This window comes from Cervus elaphus, chromosome 2 (genome assembly GCF_910594005.1).
Source record: "Cervus elaphus chromosome 2, mCerEla1.1, whole genome shotgun sequence".
In the NCBI taxonomy this organism is placed as follows: Eukaryota; Metazoa; Chordata; class Mammalia; order Artiodactyla; family Cervidae; genus Cervus; species Cervus elaphus.
The window spans coordinates 23065766-23087737 of NC_057816.1; the positions used below are offsets into that span (position 1 = coordinate 23065766).

At 36.9% G+C, this 21972-nt stretch overlaps 1 protein-coding gene and 1 pseudogene across 1 annotated transcript; both read right to left on the reverse strand.

Moving 5' to 3' along the window:
- Nucleotides 1-3344: 3344 nt before the first annotated feature.
- Nucleotides 3345-4334, reverse strand: LOC122675592 (annotated as a pseudogene).
- Nucleotides 4335-14551: 10217 nt separating this feature from the next.
- On the reverse strand, nt 14552-15484 carry LOC122675576. The gene has a single exon (XM_043874503.1). The coding sequence runs from the start codon at nt 15482-15484 to the stop codon at nt 14552-14554; it is 933 nt and encodes a 310-aa protein (XP_043730438.1).
- Nucleotides 15485-21972: the final 6488 nt, after the last annotated feature.

Below are 21972 nucleotides of genomic sequence, written 5' to 3' on the forward strand. Positions count from 1 at the left end.
ACAGATTCATTCTTATGATTTGGAGAAGTCTTCCAGGCACCCTAGAACCATTAACTGTCTTTATCTACTATTCACTGAAACGTTTATGGTACTAGATTGTAGCTCCAGAGAGGGAGGTGAGTCTCTCAATACCATATTATATTTCAATAGGTCCCATAGCTACAGAGAAATTTCATTTCCTGAGGATGATTCCCAAGGGAATATCGCAGATTATGGTGCAATATCAGTGAAAATTTTCATCATTAAGAAATACCAGACTGTCCCTTTATTTCACTTCTATTTATGAGTTGCAATATTTTTTAAGTTTTGCAGATATTTTCCCCACCCAACTGGCCTGAAATGGTCTCACTCGTAGAAATAAATCCTACCTCTATAATTGGGAGTTGAAGTTTCACTTGTGCAAGTCTGTGTATTTATAGTAACACAAAAGCATTTATATAAAATAAGTATTCACGTTTTACTTATTTCATAAGTGCATGGGTGGGTGGTAGAAATTGGTCAAGAAAATCAAAGAGGAAAAAGTCAAGCATGGTTCTTTGAACCCTGATACTTTAAAGACTGATGAATTGAATGTGTATCAGAAGGGAAGGATACATTTTCATGATTCTTACATGTGAAACATTATACATATGGAAAAAATATCCAAATTTGGAAAGGAAAATCTAGGGTTCACTCTAGGTATTGTGGATGATGGTATAGATTTGTATGTTATCCTCTCCAGGATAAAAGCTGAAACTCTGAATGAGCATGCTGCAGAATTAATACCAATTAATGCCATAGTTCTTCTTCCCTTGGTTTATAGACATCAAACATTCCTGAAAAGCAAAAAGAAGATAAGCTGATCTGGCTAAATCTTCATAATAGATGATATATCCTTATGATTCTAACCAACATCACGGAGACAGTTGAGTGTAATGTATCTTGCACAATTCAGAAAAGGAAAGTTTCACAAACATTTAAGTACAAAACTTTAATTATTATAATACCTACCTTCCCTAAATGTCTCTCATTTTGTCATTGTAAAAACTCATTTATAATAATAAATGTCTAATTTCATCAACAAAAGAGGCTGCAGGGGCAAACACTGGTATTTGCCATTATAAGTCATCTTCTTCCCACATTTCATAAACTATAACATCTCAAATGTTATACAACATTTCCAACAATTCCTGAGATACCATTGGTCCATAACAACTTGTCTTAGTGTGTTGATGTAAGAGTGTAGCATCTATTATAAATCATGTTATTTTCATATACCAATTAGGCAGCAATCAAGTTATTTTCAAGAGTCTATAGATCTGTCTTCTAGATATATACAGAGTACATTTTGTATAGATCTTCATTATATTCTATGTGTTTTGAAGATCACAGAAGTTATATTATGTAATAAAGTTTTTAAGGATATGTATGACTAATCTAACAAACCCTTCTTAGAATATGAGAAAGCTGAAGGAAGACGATTTCTGCTCATGAATGCATTTCAGTCCAAATGTATCACAATATTAACTTTCTCTGTTTCTGATTAAATTTCTGAAGCCACTTTCCAGTGGTTTTGGATACCCGTGAATTATCGGGTACAAAGAAAGTACAGAAATGAGTGTGTCTGGTTCTCACATTCTAACAGACTTGATTGAATCCATGATGATTTGTGAATTATGAGTATGAGCATTGAAATACCCTAAGTCCAGCAACAGGAAATAAATTTTCACAAATAATTTGTACTAATTTACTTTCTTCATGTATTAAAATGACCTTCGAAATCCACTTGTAATTCAGTTCTCTCTCATCAGCACAAATAACTGCTTGTGAGAAAGCAATTGAAGCTATTATTAAGTCAAATAGAATGATAGATTTGATGCTCCTCTTTTGGGGGCCACAGAAGACGTGGGTTGGATACTAGATATGGAAGGTCCCTGGAGTAAGAAATGGCACTCCACTCCAGTATTCTTGCCTGAAAAATTCCATGGGCACAGGAGCTTGGTAGGCTACAGTCCATGGGGCCTCAAAGAGTTGGACATGACTGTGCAACTGAGCGCGCTCTCTCACACACACACACCCACACACACACACACACATCCAATGACAGCATCTTCAACTTGTAACCCTGAGTTGCCTGGATTAGCAACTCACTGACTTGGTAATGGTAAGCCTGACATGACCAATATATAAAGTAAGTATTCACATATTATTTCTTTTATAAGTGGGTGGGTGGTAGAAATTGGTCAAGAAAATCAAAGAGGAAAAAGTTAAGCATGGTTCTTTGATACCTCAAAGATGTTGAATTGAATGTGACTCAGAAGGGAAGAATACTTTTTCATATGATTCATAAATATGAAAGGTTATACATATGTAAGAAATACCTTAGTTTGGAACGAAATATCTAGGGTTCACTCTAGGTGTTGCGGCTGATGTGGCTTCTGGTATAGTGCCAGAAGTATGCAATAGACTCACACTTGTTTTCTAGAGTCCAGTCACACATCTAAAACAAGGTAAACTCTAGGATTCTTTAAGTATCACCTAACACTAACAAAAAAAGATATTGTAAAAAGACTTAAAGTAATTCATGATGCGCTAAACATGATAATGCATTATAGCAGGTCAGACAGCTTTCATTTATTATAAAAATTGCAACTTAAGAAAACAAAATATGAAACTTAGAAATTACTGTTTATCTATCTATCTACATATATGTATATATGTAAAAATATGTGTATGCACTTACCTAAAACTACATTTTATTCATTTAACACTGTCTTTGGAAAGCAAAATATTTTAATTTTGATGAAATTCACACTATCAGTTATTATGAATTATGCTTTCGGGGTCATATCTAGAAATTTTTTCCAAGTCTAGTGTTGGTTCTCAACACAACTTAATGACTTAAGAAGTCAGATATTCACAAGTTATGATTTGGGAAAGATACTTTTCCAGATTAGATGTGCAAAAGGTAGAGATTATAGTCATTATACTGCTATCGGTTTTGTTTTTTTTTTTATCGGATAGAAGAAAGAACATTAGTTATAAGTGCTAGAAGATATTTCATCGACTGAGGGTCTTTATCAATTGTAGAGAAGAACAGAGGGAGAGATGATGTTGATGACTTTAGTGGGTCCATGGATCCAGATCATCCTTAGTATTTCTTTTAATCTGTGTCTCAGTGATGTTTATGAGAGAAAAAACTCAGAGACAAATGGCATCACAGGCCAAATGATTATGAAATAATGTCAATATAATGCCACTAAATGTATGGATATATGTTGATAAATATGTATTGGCATGTAGACTAAAATTAAATATCAGTGTACACAATAAAATAGCCAGTTATATAGACTAAAAAATCATTCTCATATTATTTCTGATCAAAAGAATATTCTTCTCTCTAGCATTTTCTTTAGGGCAACATTGACATTCCTGTTCTGTAGACTATAAATCAGGGGGTTCAGCATGGGTACAACAATAATGTAAAACACAGAGGATACTTTCCCTTCATCCATGGAACTGACTGATGATGGCTGCAGATACATGAATGCTGCAGCCCCATAGAAAACAGCAACAGCTAAGATGTGGGAGCTGCATGTGCTGAAGATTTTGGACCTGCCCTCCATGGAAGGAATGTGGAGGATGCTGGAAATAATGAAGATGTAGGAGCTGACAATGATCAGACTGGGCTCAAAGATGTCAAGTGCACTAAAACAGAACCAGTAATTCATTGACATAGGAGCTAGAGCAGGAGAGCTTTAGAAGGGACAGAAGATCACAGAAATAATGGTAGATCCCATCTAATTTACAGAAATGAACCCCAAGCTTGCAGCCTGTGTGAGAGAATGCACATATCAGTCCCATCACATACACTCCCTAAATCAGGGAGAAATAGACCTGATGGGACATGATAATATTATACAGCAAGTGGCTACAGATGGCAACATAGCGGTCATATGCCATTGCAGCCAACATGTAACACTCAGAGATAGCAAAAAGGAGGAAGAAGTAAAGCTGTGTCATGAATTCAGGGTAGGAAATGATGTTCTTCTCTGTCATGAAGTTCACCAGCATTCTAGGGGTAATGACAGTGGACTGACTGACAGAGATCAGTGAAGGACAAACTGCTTAGGAAAGAGTACATGGGGGTGTGCAGGGGAGAACTGAGTCCAGTCAGTATGACCATGCCCAGGTTCCCCACCACCCTGTCCACATAAATTCCCAGGAAGAGGAGGGAAAGAGGCAGCTGGAGTCATGGCTATTCTGTGAGCCCAGTGAGGATGAACTCAGTCACTGAGGAGTGATTTTCTGCTGCCATTTCCCTCTGCATTGTCTCTGGAGGGGAAAGAGAAAAACACGGTCATTGGAGGGAATTCATTATTTTCCTTTTCATTGGGAATAGGGTGTTTCATATAAATGATTCATGGTTTAGGCATCCTTTTGACCTATATAATCACTTTACTCTGGGTCCACTCATGTAAGCAAGTATATCTCAATCCAATATTTTTAAAGCCAAATTTTCAAATATAATAAATATATTTTCTATTAAAAATTTAGCCATGTGTATAATCATTAATGGAGAAGGAAATGGCAACCAATTCTAGTATTCTTGCATAGAGAAACCTGTGGAGAGGAGTCTGGTGGGCTGCTGTCCATGGGGTCACACAGTCAGACATGACTGAAGTGACTTAGCAGCAGCAGCATAATCATTAAAGGTGCATGGCAGCTCTATGCATAACAATCCAATTTGGAAATAATTTGGATTTATGTCCATCAACTGATAAATGAGTCTAGGTATACACACATAAATGAATAAACAAATGCATATCCACATATATACATGTGTGATATGTACATACATATGTGGATATGTGTGCATATATATATATATAGATATAGATATACTTATATAGAGACATATACAGATGGCATCTATAGATGAGATTTAAAGTGTGACATTCAGAATCTTTTAACTGGTCACCATCAGGCACAAACTGCCTCATCCATCTACCCCATGATGCCATATCAGTATTAGCATTTTCTAAGCTGCCAACATCCACTGGATCATCGAAAAAGCAAGGGAGTTCCAAAAAAACATTTATTTCTGTTTTATTGACTATGCCAAAGCCTTTGACTGTGCGGATCACAATAAACTGCGGAAAATTCTGAAAGAGATGGGAATACCAGATCACCTGACCTACCTCTTAGGAAATCTATATGCAGGTCAGGAAGCAACAGTTAGAACTGGACATGGACCAACAGACTGGTTCCAACTAGGAAAAGGAGATGTTAAGGCTGTATATTGCCACCCTGCTTGTTTAACTTATATGCAGAGTACATCATGAGAAATGCTGGGCTGGAAGAAGCAGAAGCTGGAATCAAGATTGTTGGGAGAAACATCAATAACCTCAGATATGCAAATGACACCACCATTATGGCAGAAAGTGAAGAGGAACTAAAAAGCCTCTTGATGAAAGTGAAAGAGGAGAGTGAAAAAGTTGGCTTAAAGCTCAGCATTCAGAAAACTAAGATCATGGCGTCTGGCCCCATCATGTCATGGGAAATAGATGGGGAATCAGTGGAAACAGTATCAGGCTTTATTTTGGGGCCTCCGAAATCACTGCAGCTCGTGATCACAACCATGAAATTAAAAGACACTTACTCCTTGGAAGGAAAGTTATGACCAACCTCAGTTCAGTTCAGTACAGTTCAGTCGCTCAGTTGTGTCCGACTCTTAGCAACCAATGAATCGCAGCACACCAAGCCTCCCTGTCCACCACAAACTCCCGGAGTTTACTCAAACTCATGTCCATCGAGTCGGTGATGCCATCCAGCCATCTCATCCTCTGTCATCCCCTTCTCCTCCTGCCCTCAATCCCTTCCAGCATCAGGGTCTTTTCCAATGAGTCAACTCTTCAGTGACCAACCTAGATAGCATATTAAAAAGCAGAGACGTTACATTGCCAACAAAGATCCATCTAATCAAGGCTATGGTTTTTCCAGTGGTCATGTATGGATGTGAGAGTTGGACTGTGAAGAAAGCTGAGTGCCAAAAAATTGATGCTTTTGAAGTGTGGTGTTGGAGAAGACTCTTGAGAGTCCCTTGGACTGCAAGGAGATCCAACCAGGCTATCCTGAAGGAGATCAGTCCTGGGTGTTCATTGGAAGGACTGATGCTGAAGCTGAAACTCCAATACTTTGGCCACCTGATGCGAAGAGTTGACTCATTGGAAAAGACCCTGATGCTGGGAGGGATTGGGGGCAGGAGGAGAAGGAGACAACAGAGGATGAGATGGCTGGATGGCATCACCAACTCGAGGGACATGAGTTTGGGTAAACTCTGGGAGTTGGTGATGGACAGGGAAGCCTGGTGTGCTGTGATTCATGGGGTCGCAAAGAGTCGAACACGACTGAGTGACTGAACTGGACTGATGTGTGCCATCTAAATCAACCCTGAATAATCATTGGATGGAATTGTTGCCAAAGCTGAAGCACCAATACTTTGGCCACCTGACTCATTGGAAAAGACCCTGATGCTGGGAAAGATTGTGAAAGGCTGTTGTTTAACCACGAAAGACGCCAGGATGCTTGGCCACCGGAGAATTCAATCCAGGGCCAGAGACAAGGCTTGATCACTGAGAGCTTTTGTGAAATAAAGTTTCATTAAAGTATAAAAGAGATAGAGAATGCTTCTGAGGTAGACATCAGAAGAGGACGGAAAGAGTGCCCCCTCGCTAGTGTTAGCTATGGAGTTATAGACTTTTAATCAGTTATTACAATGAATCAAAAGAATGTCTAGAGGTTGTAAAGATCTTACTAGAGCCGCTCCCACAATTTTCATATTTAAGATAATATGATTAGCCAGAAGGTTTTCAGGAAGGAGAAACTATCCTCAAGAGGAATATGTTGTTGTTATATAATCCTTAGTACAGAGTTTAAACTGAGTTGCTTGTTGTGTAATCATCAGGTCAAGGCTTAAAGATAAAAACGTTTTATGTGGCTAAGAATAAGGAATGAAGAAAGGGAAAAGAAATGCTTGTCCTTTCCTCTTCCTTGAGAATTCCAGATCCCTATCTCCTTGGGGACCCCAGGACTTCTTATCAACCTGCCTAGGAATTGACTCTTTCAATTGAAGGCTAAAGGAGAAACAGGCAGTACAAGATGAGATGGTTGGAGGCATCACTGACTCAGTTGACATGATTTTGAGCAAATTCAGGGAGACAGTGGAGGACAAAGGAGCCTGGTTTTACTGTAGTCCATGAGGTTGCAAAGAATTCAACATGACTTAGTGACTGATGAACAATAAGAACATGTGTGCCATGTGATTTGGAAACACTGTACTGGACTTATATCTGGAGTCCTGTATTGAGTTACAGATATCTTTTTGAAGGAGAGATAAGTGAGAAGACATACAAACACCTATCAAAAGCTTGGAAAATATTTGAAGGCAATGGGATAATTTGCAGGCATCTTCATATGTTCTAAGAGAAGCAAAAAGAGAGAATTTTTTTTTTTTTTTTTTTTGTGAATGGTATTTGAAAGAATTAAACCACTCTCTTTAGTCAAAGTAAGAAAAATATTTTAACATTTGAATGCCTAGAACTGGAATGAACTACTAATTCTCATCACAAAATGCACTCAACCCTAAACCAGATGACGATCCACATTCAGGGACACTGGAGAAAAGACTTCCTTTAATGATTTTAGAATAAAGTAAAAAATGCCACATTCTTTTGCCCATCTCCATCCTTAGTTTTTGTAGTCAAATTCCTCTGGTACCCAACTTTTGAATTCTTTCAATTTGGGGACCATGTCATGTTTTCTCAGCTGTCTATCTTTTTATTTGTTTTTCTCACATGAAATAACCCCACCAACTCTCTTTGTCTCTGTTGTGTGGCAAATATGTTCTATTTTCTTTTTAAATCTTCTTTAAGTTAGAAGTCATCCTGAAAACATTCTCCAACACCTTCATTTAACCTTCTTACTTCAAATTCAGAAAACTGTCATTTCTAAACAGCACATATTTAGACCTGAGATATACTGTAAGTCATATGAGGCACTGAATCAGACTTATTCTCCTCTGTATAAGAAGTAAGTTGCATAGTGTTTAGGACATAGGAGGATATAAATGGGATTTTATAAGTAATTCCATACATGAATATATGATGAATATTTACCTGAATTTTCACGGTATTATTTCCAGTCTTAATAGCCTCAAGTCACAAATGTGAGATGAATACACTTTTTCCTTGCGGGAAATCTCAACACCAAATTTTATTTTCAACAGGCTTCCTTTGACTCAGAAGAAAGCTCTGTGTTGGTGTCAGGAATAATAGGTACCCATCATTCTGCTCTCTTTAGTGTCGAGAGGGCCGGCACAGCCCAGGTCTCAGAACCCCTTTTGAAGGTAGTCTGCATCACAGGTTAGCATCTCTAATTCTAAATCTTCAGTGTGTGTTTCTTCAGCTTCAAGGTAGCAAATATCTGCACCTTTCTCAGTTCTCCCCTGAGTGGTTGTGATCATTGTGCTATGAAGGTGTGTTCTGGATTTCATATATGCCAGGCAATAATTAACATGGATTCAAATACTCTCCAAGGATTTCCATTTCTCAAAAGACAAACTGTTGAGAAAAGAAGCAGTTGTAGTTGACATGTGCCCAGTTGTCTAACTTTCCTTCAAGAGGGGTTCTTGGTCAATCCTGAACTCATCAATTAGTGATCAAGATTTCTTCACAGAATTACCTGGAGATTTTTTCAAAATCAGATCCTCACCAGCAGTTCTGAGGAGCATTTGAGATTCTGAATATTTTTTTTTTTTGTAAATTAATTTTAATAGAAGGCTGATTACTTCAAAAAGTTGTAGTTGTTTTTGCCATATATTCACATGAATCAGCCATGGGTGTACATATGTTCCTCATCCTGAACCACCCTTCCCACCTCCCTCCCCATGCCAACCAACCCTCAGGGTCATCCCAGTAACACCAGCCCTGAGCACCCTGTCTCATGCATCAAGCCTGGATTGGCGATCTATTTTACATATGGTAATATACATGTTTCAATGCTATTCTCTCAAATCATCCCACCCTCGCCTTCCCCCACAGAGTCCAAAAGTCTGTTCTTTACATCTGTGTCTCTTTTCTGTCTCGCATATGGGGTCATCTTTACCATCTTTCTAAATTCCATAAATATGCATTATTATACTGTATTGGTATTTTTCTTTTTGACTTACTTCACCCTGTATAATAGGCTCGTTTCATCCACCTCATTAGAACTGATTCAATTGCATTCTTTTTAATATCTGAGTAATATTCCATTATATATATGTATCACAGATTTATTATCCATTCATCTGCCAATGGACATCTAGGTTGCTTCCATATCCTAGCTTACTGTGAACAGTGCTGTGATGAACATTGGGGTACATGTGTCTCTTTCAATTATGGTTTCCTCGGTGTGTATGCCCAGCAGTGGGATTGCTGGCTCATATGGCAGTTCTATTTCCAGTTTTTTTAAGGAATCTCCACGCTATTCTCCATAGTAGCTGTACTAGTTTGCATTCCCACCAACAGTGTAAGAGGATTCCCTTTTCTCTGCACCCTCTCCAGCATTTATTGCTTGTAGATTTTTTGATAGCAGCCATTCTGACTGGCGTGAGATCATACCACATTGTGGTTTTGATTTGCATTTCTCTGATAGTGAGTGATGTTGAGCATCTTTTCATGTGTTTGGTAGCCATCTGTAGGTCTTCTTTGGAGAAATGTCTGTTTAGTTCTTTGGCCCATTTTTTGACTTGGTCATTTATTTTTTTCTGGAATTGAGCTGCATGAGCTGCTTGTATATTTTTGAGATTAATTCTTTGTCAGTTGCTTTGTCTGCTATTATTTTCTCCCATTCTGAAGGCTGTCTTTTCACCTTGCTTATAGTTTCTTTCATTGTGCAAAAGCTTTTAAGGTTAATTAGGTCCCATTTGTTTATTTTTGCTTTTATTTCCAATACTCTGGGAAGTGGGTCATAGAAGATCCTGCTGTGATTTATGCCAGAGAGTGTTTTGCCTAGAAGAGCTAACACTTATCCTACTCAAACTGTTCCAGAAAGTTGCAGAGGAAAGTAAACTGCCAAACTCATTCTATGAGGCCACCATTACCCTAATACCAAAACCAGACAAAGATGCTACCAAAAAAAAAAAAAAATTACTGGCCAATATCATTGATGAACATAGATGCAAAAACCCTCCACAAAATTCTAGCAAACAGAATCCAACAACATATTAAAAACATCATACATCATGACCAAATGGGCTTTATCCAAGCAATGCAAGGATTCTTCAGTATTCACAAATCAATCAATGTGATACACTACATTAACAAATTGAAAGATAAAAACCATATGATTATCTCAATAAATGCAGAGAAAACCTTTGACAAAATTCAACATCCATTTATGATAAAAACCCTCCAGAAAGCAGGCATAGAAAGAACATACCTCAACATAATAAAAGCCATATATGATAAACCCCAGCAGATATTATCCTCAATGGTGAAAAATTGAAAGCATTTCCCCCTAAAGTCAGGAACAAGACAAGGGTACCCACTCTCATCACTACTATTCAACATAGTTTTGGAAGTGTTGGCCACAGCAATCAGAGAAGAAAAAGAAATAAAAGGAATCCAGATTGGAAAAGAAGAAGTAAAACTCTCACTGTTTGCAGATGACATGATCCTCTACATAGAAGACCCTAAAGACTCCACTAGAAAATTACTAGAGCTAATCAATGAATACAGTAAAGTTGCAGGATATAAAATTAACACACAGAAATCCCTTGCATTCCTACACACTAACAATGAGACAACAGAAAGAGAAATTAAGGAAACAATTCCATTCACCATTGCAACGAAAAGAAAATACATAGGAATATATCTACCTAATGAAACAAAAGACCTATATATAGAAAACTATAAAATACTGAAGAGAGAAATCAACGAGGACACAAATAGATCGAGAAATAAACCATGTTCATGGATTGAAAGAATCAATATAGTGAAAATGAGTATATTAATCAAAGCAATCTATAGATTCAATGCAATCCCTATCAAGCTATCAACAGTACTTTTCACAGAACTAGAACAAATAATTTCACAATTTGTATGGAAATACAAAAACCTTGAATAGCCAAGGAAATCTTGAGAATGAAGAATGGAACTGGAGGAATCAACCTGCCTGACTTCAGGCTATACTGCAAAGCTACAATCCTCAAGACAGTGTTGTACTGGCACCAAGACAGAAATATAGATCAATGGAACAAAATAGGAAGCCCAGAAATAAATTCACACACCTATGGACACCTTATCTTTGACAAAGGAGGCAAGAATATACAACGGAGAAAAGACAATCTCTTTAACAAGTGGTGCTGCGAAAACTGGTCAACCACTTATAAAATAATGAAACTCAAACACTTTCTAACACCATACACAAAAATAAACTCCAAATGGATTAAAGATCTAAATGTAAGACCAGAAACTGTAAAATTCCTAGAGATTCTGCATCTTTACAGGCTCCTAGCCAGAGCTACCAGTTCCCAGTTCACTCTGTGAATAAAAGGTTTTAGAGGATCAAACAACATTCTGAAAACTTATCTTAATGTTAATGAGGCAACAAATTTTAAAATGATGAACAAATCACTTATCCTTGTACAAAAATGTATTTTATCCATTTTATGTGTAAATATGTAATATACATATTAATTCAAAGTGAAATCTATATGTTATTAGATTTAAAGTTATGGGGTAGAAATTCAGAATATTGGCTTAATTTTTTTATATTTTAGGTGCTTACTGTTAATGATTCTAGCTTCTAAGTTGCATATATAAACTGTTTTAATAGGCACATATGTTTCATGCTTCTTCTATTCTTACATATCAGATTTTCAATTTTTATTCTCAAATAGGAAATTTGGAAGTATACATAAAATTATTGAGTCAAGGTAAATTGCACACTCAAGTTGAGAGATCTTATAGTTAAATATAAGAAGATTTAGTTATTTTTAAAGTTTATACTTGTGTTACATTGAAAGTGAAAGTCACTCAGTTGTGTCTGACTCTTTGTGACCCCATGGACTCTAGAGTCCATGGACTTCTCCAGGCCAGAATACTGGAGTGGGTAACCTTTCCCTTCCCCCCAGGATCTTTCGAACCCAGACATCAAACCGAGGTCTCCTACATGACAGGCGGGTTCTTTACCTGCTGAACCACAAGGGAAGCAAGTCCTTCTCAGTTTTGGATACTCATTTAAATTCATTTAAACAATTATCAAGGGAGTGTTTTAATTTTCCTTAATTTCAATACCGAAGGTGAACACTATACCAATTAAGTCAAAATTTTAGTGTGTGAGGTCAGATATCAATATTTTTCAAAAGCTTCTCAACTTTTAATGTGCATGGAAATAACCTAAGGATCTTGATCAAAAGCAGATTCTGATAGTCAGTCTCTTGTATGGCTTGAGATTATACATTTTAAATAAAATCTCTCAGATTTTTCCACTATTTCTCATCTATAGACAACTCTGAGAAACAAGGTGCTAGAGGATCTCTTGTCTTGAATACCTTCCACTGGAGTTCTTTCAGATTCAAGGAAAATCCACCATACCCATGCATTGAAAATCTTTAACTAAGGGTTTGCTGTGTCTTCAGGATTCTGATATGTTTGGAGAAGAATACTGTGTGTCTGGAATGTCACCTTATAAGTGAACAGACTATGATTGAAGTTGCTTCAGTGTGCCAAGTAAAAGAAGTGAGAAAGAGAGCTGGAGTTTGGTAAAGGTCAGATATAGAAAGAATGTAAACAAGGAGTAAACAAATCATTCCTATAATTATTCAGAAATTAAAAATTTGAAGAGACCCATAGAAGCCATTCTTTCAGTCCAGACAGGGCATATGTTCTGATTTAGCTGATTTATATATATTCTGGACTATATATAGCAGGCTACAAATCATGCCTATTTGTAATTGTACCCTTTTTACCTTCTTTTTATAGTACTGACGAAAATTGTCAAATAATATGAAAATATAAGACAAATAATATGAAATTTAAGTAAAATAATATGAAATAATTGAAAATGAATACTTGACATTGATGAAAGAATGGATAATAAAATTACATGGGTGGTAAGTAAAATTATTTTTTATTTATTTGTGGTATATTTGGACACTGCAGGTGAAAAAGGCAGCACACTACCCAAAGAATGTCAATGTGTCAATAATGAGTAACAGGGTTTGAACTGAGAAGAGGCAGAAGACAACTGGATATTTACAGTTTCATGTGAATTTATACTTACCAGATGTTAATGCCCAGAAGCTAAAAAAGACCAATATGAGGGGAGAGAAAAGACGTTTCCAACATAAAACTGACAAGAAATAGCAATTGTTTATAACTTCCATGGCAAAAGTGCATGAACCTCATGAAAGTGATGCAACTTACATAATATTGGTTTATTATGAGCACTTGTTAACATAAATTTACTGTTGTACTTTAGTGGTAAGGTTGTGTTGGATGGACGCTCTGTGATCCTGTGGACTCTAGCCTGCAAGGCTCCTCTCTCCATGGGATTTCCCAGGCAAGAATACTGGAGTGGGTTGCCATTTCCCTCTCCAGGGTATCTTCCTCACCCAAGGACTGAACCCACACCCCCTGCATTGGCAACTGTATTCTTTACCACTGAACCACCAGGGAAGCCCTGTTACATAAATAGTATAGCACTAATGGTTTAAAGATAAAAATATATTGGGCAATTTTAATAAAAACGGTTGGTATTGAACATGATAATTTGAATCTTTTTGATAAGTCTTATCATAAGATTCTGTATTAACTCTGCATTTGGTCTTTTTGCTTGATCAACACAAGTTTGAAATATTTTGATTATTTTCATTAAATCAAATGAAATAAAAGTGAACATCACGTTGAAGAGATCTAGCAGAAAGAAATACAATCTCACAGGAAAAGTAGAAGCTTAATATGTAGAAGGAAATTATTGGGAAGACCTTACATTTACCCACAATTACCTGGGGGCAATAGATTATTTTGAGTAAACTCACAGTTCCTGAAGCCTGGTTCCATTCTAGCCTCTGTCTTTATTAAGTTTGCGACTATGGGCACTTACTCAAAGTAAACAAGTTTCAATTTATTCATCTTTCAAATGGAAACAATACTAGGGCTTGCTTTGAGAGATATCATAAATATTAAAGAAAGTTGTCTAATGTAAAGCACTTGCTATTTTATACTATCTCAATAATAATATATTATTACATTATGATCATCATATTCTTGTTATTTGTATTTTTTATATTGCACTGGAGTTTCTGTAATTCTCAAGAGTCTCTGACATTATTCTTGATATTTCTCCATACATAATCAATATAAAACAAATTCAAAGGAACTAGGCTGGAAAGAATTTGGGAAATGTATTGTATGGGGAAATGATCCTGAATTTCCAAGATTTTGAACAATAAAACTAAAACATTGTATATCTCAGCAAAACAAACATTTATTTCTGATATGATACCAACATTGAGTCTATTCACCTATATTTTCCCAAGGTCCAGAATTTTCTTCAGGGCCAGCTTGACATCCTTATTCCGCAAACTGTAGATCAAAGGATTCAGCATGGGAACAATGCAGGTATAAAGCACAGAGGACACTTTCCCTTGGTCCATGGGGCTCACAGATGATGGCTGCAGGTACATGAATGCTGCAGATCCATAGAAAGCAGCAACAGCCAAGATATGGGAACTGCAAGTGCTGAAGGCTTTGGACCTGCCTTCCGTGGAGTGGATGTGGAAGATTTTGTAGAGGATGTAGATGTAGGAGATAAGAACAGTCAAGGCAGGAATCAGGGCATTGAAAGAACTGCAGACTAGAGCCAATAACTCGTTGAAATAGATACTAGAACAGGATAGCTCCATGAGTGGAAAAACATCACAGAAATAATGGTTAATAATATTGGCCTTGCAGAAATAGAGTCTCAACATAAGGCAAGTATGGAATGTCGATTGAATGATGCACAAGATATAAACTGCTGCTGTGAGCTGGAAGCACCTATAATAAGACATGATAGCATTATAAAGCAAGGGGTTACAGATGGCAACATAGCGGTCGTATGCCATTTCTGCCAATATATAGCTCTCTGCAATAATAAAAAGAAGAAAGAAATAGAGCTGAGTCATACATTCAGGATAGGAGATGATATTTTTCTCTGTCACAAAGTTCACCAGCATTTTGGGGGTAATGACAGTGGATTGACAGAGATCAATAAGGGACAAGTTGCTGAGGAAATAGTACATGGGGGTTTTCAGGTGAGAACTGAGCCCAATCACTGTGATCATGCCCAGATTCCCTACCACCGTGACCACATAGATTCCTAGGAAGAGGAGGAAAAGTGGCAGCTGTAGTTGTGGCTGTTCTGTGAGCCCAGCGAGGATGAACTCAGTCACTGAGGTGTGATTTCTAGGGTCCATTATCTTTTCCACAGGTTCTAAGTTTAAAAAAGGAAACAAAAAAAAAAATCAGAAAATGAGTATATATTTGTGTGTGTGTGAGAGAGAGAGAGAGGTTAATGCATGTGTGTATGTTTGTGTGTGTGAGAGACAGGCAGAGAGTAATTCTATGGAGCTCATTCTTTATCTTTCAGCAGAGGACATACATAATGCAGGGATTTCTCCAGTATCTCTTGCTGCTACTCTAGGACAAACAGTGAATCTGGTTGAACTAGAAAAGAAATTATAAACATCAAGAAATTTACAAATAAGAAATTTCATAAAGTTTAAAAGAAACAACACTTTATGGATTTATAGAGTTTGTCAACATGAACATTTCTAGTATTATTTCTGAGTACTGTTCCTTCCTCCGAGTTTCTATATTTATATATCAATTTCATGTCTGTTGAATGGCATAGCATTCTCCTTTCTTTTATAATAATTAATAGTTGTATAGGCTTTCTATAATTAATACAGAGAGGATTCACAAGTCTGTGGAAAGTAGTTATATTAGTTGGGGCTGTCTTCTTTAGTAACATCTCAACTGAAAATATCTGAAATGTGATGACCAGTGTTATTCACCTGAGATCTGAAGATTTAATGTTCCAGTTTCTTCTCCCTGGACTTTTACCCCAGGGGACAGAAATGTAACTGCTTGGCAGACATCATGCTTATACCTCCATAGGTTTTTCCACCCCAGGAACCATTCTTCTTATTCTAATTTGGGTAATCTTAGGGGTGAGAGTACAATGCCCTAAGTACAAGTCACATACTCCACCACTGTGACTATGGCATCAGTGTACCAACATTGATCTGTGCAATTTGGATTTCATGATTTAAATGGTGGAGGTGAGAAAATGATTCTGTTCTCCAAATCGTAAAATGCATTTGAACACAAACACTAGGTGTTTGATATGCTGACCTTTTAAAAATATAGTCATGCATGTTGCATGTGCTCACAATAGAATTCAAAGATGGGAGAGATGTGGATGAGTAAAGTACATGCAAAATAAAATAAGTAATTTTAACGTCAATTCAATACTAGTCAACATTGTGATGTGTTTTCTAAAGACCAATGTATCTTTAGTTAAGATTTGCAAAGGAAATGAGTAGGTTCTAGAACACAGAAATTCATATTAACATCAAGTAGTATTTGGCTATTGTGTTCAGTTTGAAATAAAATACTGTGTGTGATACAGGTAAAGCTGAACAGTTTCATAAAAAAATGTCATCAAGAAATCAATTATTTTAAGATGGCTAAAACAACCAAGGATATTATTTTCTAGCAAGGCAAAAATTCATGTGGCAAAGGAAAGTTATCTCAATGTTCATCACATGGCAGTGAGAGGTACTGAACTTATTATATACATTCAAGAGATTGGGTAAACTTAACTGCTTCAAACTGTGGGAAGAAATATTTGGTTTCACAGCAAAGACAAACATCCCTATCACCAGACGCACCCTAGCTGACTGTCATAAAAGTTGGAGCACAGACTGAATAACCACGTGCATACAGATGTTCTTTAAGGTCACACCAAATGGGTAGTTGGATTAGATGTACTTCTATTATCTTCGTGCTAATGGATCTTGATTGTGGTAGACAGTAGAGGACTGAAGCCTCAGATCGACCCCATTCTTGCTGTGTGATCTTGAGATAACATGTCTACTCTCCAACTTTCTGAAAAAACAGAAACACTAAAATCTACCTTCTGTGTAAATTCACAATACTGATTCCTATGAAATGTTTAGCACAGTCCCATACCCTTGGAAAGACCCTATTACTGTCATTGTTATTTGAATTTTAATCTATTGAGTTGCTTCCCATTTTAACTTTTGTTTCAGTGGCATTTTCATTCCTGCTATGATGGCTGGGATTTTTTTTTTTTCTTTCCTCAAGACATTTTCTTGTTCCTCCTTTCTACCTAAATATATACAATGATACTGAAATTGGAAATTTTTACTCAATGTTAACTCTTAAATATCAATATTCTCAAAGGTCTCCAAGTAAAGTTTGAATAAATTTCTGTCATTCAATGATTTTATTTCACCCAACAACAAAATATTTTATTTTTATGTCCCACCAGGTATCACATGATTTAACTATTGCACAAAACAGCATTTGGTAGAATCTCTTTTTTTTTTTTTGACTCATTATATTTCCTTATCTTCTCTCACACATTCCCAGTGTATCTGAAATAGCTAGGGCCCTTAAGTTAAGGACTTTAATAATGGAAACCCCAGTTAATAAGACCGTTTTCTATGGGCTGAGGATACCTTTCTCATGTTTACATTTAGTACATGCTTCATTCTGCATCAATTATTATGAGTTACTTATTGGCTTTTCTTCTGTACTAGACTGTAAACTCAATACAGTGCTTGGCACAATGCCTTATATACAAGTATCAATAAATATGATTTTTTAATAAAATTATTGAAAGGATTGTAGTAATAAATTAACATAGACTCCAACACAAGTGAACAAAGCTTTCACACTGCCTGAGTGGAGGTGAGTAAACAAAGAAATACTGGCCAAAACTTTCTCCAGCGGGGACAGAGAGATGATAAGGGAACCTTAGCTCCTCAGGGAGTGTGAATATTAGAGTGAGGACAGATAGAGACAGAAAAATAGCTACTCACATCAATTAGTGCACAGTGAGGGAGCTAGAACAGAAGACCTAACTTTTTATAGTCCAGGACTGGGATTCAGATACATCCCTCTTGCTCTCCAGTACACCAGTGCTCTGTATTCTTCTCCTTTATTTCTCTGAATGGAATAACGGTCTGGTGATGCAGGTGGATAGTTCTGAGTACTAACCTTGTAGGACTTCTTCTTGTAGTGTCATAACCTAGAAGATACTGTTGTAAAAATTTTGAATTCAAATTCAAATTCTGTTGAAGTCAATGGCCCTCTGCAAAGGGTGGTTGGTATGAATGGTGATTTATACTCTAAGTATAGATGCTAAGAGTCAGATGAGGAACAGATAATGCTAATGATCTCCCATTAGGATCATATCCCACAAGTATCAACTCTTGGGATAAGTTGCAATTAGCAGTTCCCTTTTCTTCCTTTGACTCTCAGGTGTTTAATAGTGTCATATCATTGTAATTTATCATTTTTTGTTAGATTATAGGTTGAAAGCAAGACTGTGATAGATCTTATTAGAACTCTGGTGAATTTCCTGTCAAGCTATATAAAAACTCAAAATTTTAGGAAATATTTAAGACGTGTATTAAAGGAACATTCTAAAGTGATTTCACTCAAGAGATAAACAAAAAATCAGAAAAAAATCTTGTGTGCAATAGTTGAATGATTTTTTTCTCACTGACCTATATTTAACTATATTTAGATACCATGAAACATTTATAAAATAGTAGTACTTGAAATATTTTAACATGCTAGGCTGCAGGAAGGTTTCAACTGGTTGCTGCCATTACCCCATGAAAAGTTCCTAACAAGTAGAATAAGTTAATGAATTTATCTAACTCTATAAATAAAAGAAATATTGAGGAATAATATAGAGATGTGTCACTTAATGTGAAACAATTTGCTTAACATATAGAGTAATAAAAAAAATCATGTCCTGGTTCAATGTGGCAATCTAGGAAGATCTACAGCTCTGACTGCAACAGTATATATAACTCCTATTTTTTTTAATCTTTAAACTAAATTTATTGAACTATAGTTTACATGGATAATATTCTACATACTAAGAATTTCCTCAATGTCAATATAAGTGAAGTTTTTTTCCAGTATAGGTATGGGAAACCATGGTATTTTAGACTGGAGTGTTCGAGTTTGTTATGCCCGATGTCCGAATCCCCGAGTGGGAAGAGAGAAGGCTTCCAAGACAATGCAACTCGCAAAAAAAGGGAAGTTTATTACTGACTCGAGCCAGGGCCTTCTGCCACAACCATCGCAGTGGTGCAGGGTCAGAAAGCCCTGAGCAGAGGCGATTACCCAAATTTATAAGGTATGCATAAGCGGTTAGTAGCTGGCTTAAGCGGATTGGTTACATGTTTGCAAAGCAATTTTATTGGTACAAACTTTCGCTGGCTTTTGTTCAAACTTAGGCGTCCGCGGGCTTTTCAGCTCTCCCTTTGTTTCTTACTGGGCACATATTGATTGGCTGGCTCCAGGTTACCTGATGGGGGCGGGGAATCCCACCATTTCAGGGGAAACCCAAACCCAGGTCAGGGCCGCCTGCCAGCCCCGGCAGCCCCACAGAGTTCTAGGTACCACTGTATCTCCAGATTTGCTGTGTTGACCCATCAGATAACAAATATGCATATTATTTTTAAAGGCATGTGTGTCATATGCTTGATAACCAAGAGTTTTGCTTCAAGGATTTTGGGTTTCTGACTTTATTCAGTGACTTAAGAAATCAGGTGTTCACAAGTTACCTTCCCTGCACTCAGGTTTTATACAGAAGGTACTCAAGTTCATGCTTCTAAATTTTTGTAGAGAAATAATTTAGGATGTCATCAGTTTTACTGCAGATTTTGAAGAACTCTTCAAACATAAATTTAATTACGTTTAACTTTTAAAAGTCATATGTAGCTAATTGGAGAAAGTAATGAAAAAAGACAGTATGAAATATATATGGCCTCCCATAAATTTTTTTTTCAATTATTTTTTTTAGTTGGAGGCTAATTACTTTGCAACATTGCAGTGGGTTTTGTCATACATTGACATGAATCAGCCGTGGAGTTACATGTATTCCCCATCCCGATCCCCCTTCCCACCTCCCCCCACACCCGATTCCCCTGGGTCCTCCCAGTGCACCTGGCCCGAGCACCTGTCTCATGCATCCCACCTGGGCCGGTGGTCTGTTTCACCATAGATAATATACATGCTGTTCTCTCGAAACATCCCACCCTCGCCTTCTCCCACAGAGTCCAAAAGTCTGTTCTGTACATCTGTGTCTCTTTTTCTGTTTTGCATATACGGTTATCATTACCATCTTTCTAAATTCCATATATACGTGTTAGTATGCTGTAATGATCTTTATCTTTCTGGCTTACTTCACTCTGTATAATGGGTTCCAGTTTCATCCATCTCATTAGAACTGATTCAAATGAATTCTTTTTAATGGCTGAGTAATATTCCATGGTGTATATGTACCACAGCTTCCTTATCCATTCATCTGCTGATGGGCATCTAGGTTGCTTCCATGTCCTGGCTATTATAAATAGTGCTGTGATGAACATTGGGGGTGCATATGTCTCTTTCAGATCTGGTTTCCTCAGTGTGTATGCCCAGAAGTGGGATTGCTGGGTCATATGGCAGTTCTATTTCCAGTTTTTTAAGAAATCTCCACACTGTTCTCCATAGTGGCTGTACTAGTTTGCATTCCCACCAACAGTGTAAGAGGGTTCCCTTTTCTCCACACCCTCTCCAGCATTTATTTCTTGTAGACTTTTGGATAGCAGCCATCCTGACTGTTGTGTAATGGTACCTCATTGTGGTTTTGATTTGCATTTCTCTGATAATGAGTGATGGAGATGCGGGTTTGGGAAGATCCTCTGAAGTAGGAAATGGCACCACACCACACTATTCTCGCCTGGAAAATTCCATCAGCAGAGGAGCCTGGTGGGCTACAGTCCATGGGGCTGCAAAGAGTTGGACATGACTGAGCAAATAGGACTGATGAAAATTAAGTCAAATGATAAATATGAGTGTTCTTTGAAAAAGATTATCTGATATTGAATTAATGTTTAATGAAATACAAGGGGGTAAAGTTATATTATGGGGTTCTCTGGTGGCTCAGCAGTAAAGAATCCACTTGCAAATGCAGGAGTTGTGCATCTTCCACTGCATCGGGATGATCCTTTGGGAAGATCCTTGAAGAAGGAAATAGAAACCCACTCCAGAATTCCTACCTGGAAAACCCTGTAGACAGAAAACATGGCAGGCTACAATCCATGGGTTTGCAAAGAGTTGGATAGAATTTAGTGAGTAAAAAGCAACAAAGTTGTGTTATATATTTGTCTAATATTTGGATACTATAAGTAAACACTGCAGCTTGTTATATGAGGTGAATAGACAGCACACAATTTAAAGGATATTGATATGACAATAATGAATAGGATGGTTTGAATTAGCAAAAGACGGAATACAACTGAGCATTTAGAATAACATGAGAATTTATAATTATAAGATGTTTAAGACTCACAATCATAAAAGCAATAGTATGAGGGAAAAGAAGAGATGTTTTAAAGAAAACATAACATGAAATGGCAACTATATAAATTATGGGACAAAAGAGCATTAACATATGTCAAGGCTGTATATCGTCACCTTGCCTATTTAACTTATGTGCAGAGTGCATCATGCAAAATGTTAGGGTGGATGAAGCACAAGCTGGAATCAAGATTGCCAGGAGAAATATCAATAACCCAAGAAACACAGATGACACCACCTTTATGGCAGAAAGTGAAGAGGAACTAAAGTCTCCTGATGAAAGTAAAGC

Coding starts and splice junctions, on each gene's coding strand:
- LOC122675576 (XM_043874503.1), bottom strand. CDS start 15,484: ATGGACCCTAGAAATCACACCTCAGTGACTGAGTTCATCCTCGCTGGG.